Source organism: Papilio xuthus, unplaced genomic scaffold, assembly GCF_000836235.2.
Source record: "Papilio xuthus unplaced genomic scaffold, Pxut_1.1 DF829758.1, whole genome shotgun sequence".
NCBI lineage: Eukaryota > Metazoa > Arthropoda > Insecta > Lepidoptera > Papilionidae > Papilio > Papilio xuthus.
This window is the reverse complement of record NW_013528891.1, coordinates 3,512,069-3,517,306: the sequence shown is the minus strand read 5'-3', so window position 1 is coordinate 3,517,306 and position 5,238 is coordinate 3,512,069. Positions and strand designations below refer to the sequence as shown.

At 38.9% G+C, this 5,238-nt stretch overlaps 1 protein-coding gene across 1 annotated transcript in view; it reads left to right on the top strand.

Moving 5' to 3' along the window:
- Nucleotides 1-5,238, top strand: part of LOC106118365 (mediator of RNA polymerase II transcription subunit 25) — an 11,749-nt gene that overhangs the window by 1,485 nt on the left and 5,026 nt on the right. Inside the window, exons 2-10 of the mRNA XM_013313059.1 lie at nucleotides 9-172; nucleotides 449-603; nucleotides 1,073-1,173; nucleotides 1,562-1,757; nucleotides 2,477-2,647; nucleotides 2,991-3,188; nucleotides 4,113-4,256; nucleotides 4,838-4,922; nucleotides 4,957-4,967. Of these exons, the coding sequence (XP_013168513.1) occupies nucleotides 9-172; nucleotides 449-603; nucleotides 1,073-1,173; nucleotides 1,562-1,757; nucleotides 2,477-2,647; nucleotides 2,991-3,188; nucleotides 4,113-4,256; nucleotides 4,838-4,922; nucleotides 4,957-4,967 (1,225 nt within the window). The remainder of the gene's footprint in view (nucleotides 1-8; nucleotides 173-448; nucleotides 604-1,072; nucleotides 1,174-1,561; nucleotides 1,758-2,476; nucleotides 2,648-2,990; nucleotides 3,189-4,112; nucleotides 4,257-4,837; nucleotides 4,923-4,956; nucleotides 4,968-5,238) is intronic.

Sequence of the window (5,238 nt, the reverse complement as noted above, 5' to 3'; positions counted from 1 at the left end):
GCTTTTAGATACATTGGTGGTAATGCAGAGAACCGTGGTTGTATAACGGAAGCCTTATCAACAGCATTATCTTGCTTCGATGAGCTGGGACGTACTGATCTGCCAATGCACATATTATTAATATGTTGTTCACCTCCTTATTCTGCATATGCTGGAGGTTTGGTACCACAGGGTGAGTTTAAATACTTTCATTGGTGATGGCTCTGAGAGTTACCGCTTAATACTTAAAAAATCACTTATAGTAAGGTCCCTAAAAATATTATAGGGCCCTTATATAGTATTGATAATTTAACATGCCTCAATAGGAAGCAAATTGAAAAAATGTATGCAAATGAGAGTACAAAGGATCGCTATATTTTCTCGTTTATAAAGACATTGTCCATATGGCCCTGATAATGACTATTGCTTTTAGATATTTCTCTTGAAAAATTCTGTGTATCTGTTACAGGTGCTCCCGCTACAGTAGAACAAGCGGCCCGTTTGATTAGTGAGCGTGGTGCTCACCTGTCTATAGCTTCTGCTAAACGATTGCCCGCATTGATAGCTCTTTACGAACATGCAGGTGGGGAGCTGCATCAAGCACAACAGAGGAACTATGCTAAGGTAATTCAAATTGGTTCCGGTAAATTTCACTGCAGATCCTGCAGCCCAGTGGCACTATTGGAAAGCAACTGAGGTGATTTTAGTGAGTAGGAATTTCATATAACCCAGTTTTTCCCCCAAAAGGCAGAGTATCTTGCGACAATTTCTCCACCAATCTTACTTCTTACTAATATTATAAATGGATGGATGGATAGATGTTTGTTTGAAAGTATCTCTCGAACTGACGAACGGATCTAGCTGAAATTTGTCGTACATATAGAACATAGTCTGGAAGACACTCTTAGGCTGCTAATTATGATTTTTTTTAATTCCGCGCAGACGGAGTCGCGGGCGACAATTAGTACGAATTAAAAAGGCAATTTAATGTGTGATTTACAGTGACAAATGGTTTTAAAGATATATTGTGTATTGTTAGATAGAGTCAAACGATAGTAGCTATTAGTATGACTAACTAATATAAGGCCCTCAGGACCCTCGGCACTTGGTACTGACTCGGGGTTACAGTCTAAAAGAGAGGCCCCCGAGTCCCGCGCCAAAGCCTGCACCCGATGTACAACCTGACATGTACGGGTAAGTTATGTAATCTTATAAGGAAATTTTTAGGAGATTTTGCTGGAGTTTTTTTTACCTTTGGGTACTTGAATACGCCGAAATGACGAAGCAATAGCCATAGACATTTGCAATGTACATACATTGCCTACATTCAATCGACGGGAGAGGAGATTTATTAAAAGAGAATATTTCCCCTTTATGTATTCCTCCTTCAAATCCACTTCCCCTTCCCTTCCTTGTAAGAAAAGGGTTCGAAGGGAAATAGGACTGAGTTGAAAATAAGGCGTTTGAAACACTCATCAGAAGAAACGCGGAACTTCCACTTTACCTTCGTTTTATTTGGTCATAAACAGGTTTTATTCGTTGTTTAGTAGAGTTTTTTTCTAATTCCAATATGTATGTTCAGTCAAGCGCGTGCGACCGCAGCGCCACCTCGCGGTCCTGCAGCGCCACAGTTCCAGCGTGATATCCGAGCCCCAGTGCGTCCCGGATGGATGGGTGTGCACCCTCAGCGTCAGCCTATATATGCCAACAACTCAGCACTGCTCACCCAGCTGGCTCAGCCTTCTTATCCTCCACCTCCACCCGCGCATGCCGCCCAGGTAACATATAACTAAGTAAGGCCCTTCCAACAAAGCTAAGTTAATTTTTGAAATCTAGCGATTTTAGTCCATAAGTTACTTACGCAATACAGAGTCATAGAGGTTCAACAGTATGAGCTTTGCAACCTTAAAATACAATATTTATTGGTAATGTTCAATTATAGGTTAAAAAGCGATTAACAAAAAAAATTTTTTTTCGCTGATAAAGCCCATTAGTAAAAAAATACTTAGAATAGGACCATATTAAAATAGATCTAGCCTGGATTATCGCCTGGCGATGCTATTGGTACTCCTCGGATTGCCTAAATTTCGATCTGTCATCGCTAAAGCTAGTCGCTCCCAACCTGCTTGTCAAGTCCTTGTAATTTTCAAAATGGCAGAGCAAATCTATACAGTTGATATGTAGTCGTCTATTCAGGACAAGGATAGACGACTCGCGTCGACGATTCAACTTTATGTACGGAGCGCGTGCAATGCGATACTCACGACCATGTAATATTAATTTTAAAGATTTAACGTTATCTTGTGTGCAATGTAAGTAGGAAATTCCGTACTTAGTACATGTAGGAGATACCATATTTAGTACATGCCGTAAATAGTATATGCCATACTTAGTACGTACTTTTAACTATATGTCCTATATTTTGTACGTACTTTTTGCATCAATAAATAAAGATCCGTTCTCTGCCTACCTCTTTATGTTAAGGTGGTATTTGCAGGGCAACATGCAGCGAATGCCATCTCTGCTGAACCAAGGTGCTGGACCCTCCGCTCCCGGCGGGCCTCCGACCCTCAAGCGCACATACATCTGGTCCGGCATCCTCGAGTGGATGGAGAAAGGGAAGACATCTGGTGACCAGCAGAAGGTCACCAAGCATCTACCGTGTCAGGTTAACAATGTTTTGTAAACTAGCTTTTGCCCACGAATCCGTACGCGCGGAATCAAAAAAAATCTATGTGTTCTTCCATACTATGTTCTATATCTATGCCAAATTTCGACAAGATCTGTGTAGCTGTTCTGGAGATATCTAATAACATATTATACATCCATCCATCCATACTTTTGCCCGTGTCTCTGCCCATGCTGAATAAAAAAAACTTAATAGCCTTTGTGTTGTTCCAAACTATGAACTACATCCATGTTAAATTTCATTGAGATCCGTTCTGGAGATACCTTCCAATAAACATCCATCTAAACATTCGCATTTATAAAGTAAGATATATTTATTAAAGGTATCAGCGAACTCAAAGGACGTGGAACCTGAGCTGAAGGTGGAAACTTGGCCGAACAAGCTGCTGATGCAGCTGATGCCGAAGCAGCTGATCAGCAACATTGGCGGTCAGTACCTGCGCGACAGCAAGTCTGTGCTCTTCCATCTCCAGCCAAATGAGTCCGTGGAGTCCCTCACCAAGGTCATGGTTAATGGATATGTAAGTACTCCTATGTAGATTGTCCTAACTCTTTTTTATATTTTTTTAAGAATTAACTTGATGAATACTATTTTCGTTGTTAATTTTGAATATGATTATTGTTAAACTAGCTATCCAGCACGACTATGTCTGCACGGAATTAAAAAAAAACATAATTAATAGCCTCTGTGTTCTTCTAGACCAGTGTTTCCCAAACTTATTTTGTCTACTGCCCACTTTGAGAATAAATATTTTTTTAGCGCTCCCATATTTTCACATATTTAAAAACCACTATAATTTCAAATTAAATTAATTAATTATTGTGACCTATATATGTATATTAACGGAGAATTGTAAAGGAAACTTTTACTATAACCCGCAACTTGAGATCTGCAGCGCCCACAAGGGGGCGTTATCACCCACTTTGGGAAACACTGTTCTATATGTATGACAAATTTCATCAAAGATCCGTTCAGCTGTTCCAGAGATATCTTCAAACAAACATCCATCCATTTATAATATTAGTAAGATGATTCTTAAGAGTAATATTTGAATTTACTGGTTTTTAAAAAATAGTTTGGTTATTAAATTATGCTAATATTAAAAAAAAATAAACAGAATACTAAATTGTTTGTGTTTAAAGGTTTAGTCAATTTTTAAGTAATTTTCATATTTTTTATCTATTGAACATTTATGGGTGAATTTAGAAAAAAAATCACGAGTACCCTGAAAACTGTGCATAATTTTGAAAACTACGTCTAGTATTTTATGTGTTACTAACCGTGGGTTTCTAAGACGAAAATCTCTGTATAAAACATATCGTCATCCCTGTCATTATCTTTGATAAAACGGTGATAACAATATGTTTTTAATGGGGATTTTGGTCTTAGAAACCCTATATATCAGTCATTTTTTTTTTAAATAAATATCTGTCCTGTGGTCCAGGCGGGGTGCGTCCACTTCTCTCCGATGTCGTCTCCACCTCAATGTGACATCAAAGTGCTGATCCTCCTGTACACTCCTGACAAGAAGGCTTACCTCGGCTTCATACCCAACAACCAGGCCACCTTCGTTGAGAGATTGAGGAAGGTAGGCTACACCTTTGTTACACATTGTACACTGGTCAGAAACTGTACACTTAACATGTCACTCTATGTAAATACTAGCTTGCGCCCGTGACTTTCTCAGCGTTAAATTAAAAAAAAAAATAGCCTATAACATGCCCGCGTGCATCAGGTACCTTTCTATCCAAGTCCCGTCAAAAACGATCCACCAGTTCCGGAGATTAGCCGGAACAAACAGCCTGCGGACAGACATACAGTCAGACAAATAATTAAAAAAAATTGTATTTCTTATCAGCTATGGAAATACATGATGTTTACGCGAATTTGACAATGTTACATACAGACAAACTAATTTTATTAATATGTATAGATGTATAGTGTTAGAAAGAAAATCCGACACAGTGCCGGTGTACTGGCACAACACAAAACACAAGCCTTACTAAAATGTCGATGTTTATGTCCCCTCACTAATCATTCTGACATTTGACTTTTTAATGAAAACACGTCATTCGCGCCAAATGATTCTAACTAATAATGTCTAAAAATAGATAGGTCTGTCTTTCTTATCTCATTTCAGTTGAGTTGAGTTAAGTTGTTCTCTCCCAGGTGATCCAGCAGCAGAAGATAACGCAGATCATCAAGCAGGGTCCAGCAGCTGCGGCTGGCGCTCTACCATCAGCCACTATCGCCGGTCAGTAACAATATGTAGTACCCTATGTAACTAGATTTTGATTTGGCACGTACGAAATAAGAACACTCGTATACCCGACGTGCCAACTCAACTACCTCGTATTATCTACAACTGATTGAACGATTTTTGTTGCTATCGTCGGCCACGGCTTCGTAAAACAAAATATAATTAGTAGCTTATGTGTTCTTCCAGACTATGTTCTTTATGTATGCCAAATTTCATCAAGTCCAAGCTGTTTTGGAGATACCTTCAAACAAACTTCTCAAAATTCGCATTTATATTACTAAGATTCCCCTTCTCTTTTTTTGGATGTGGA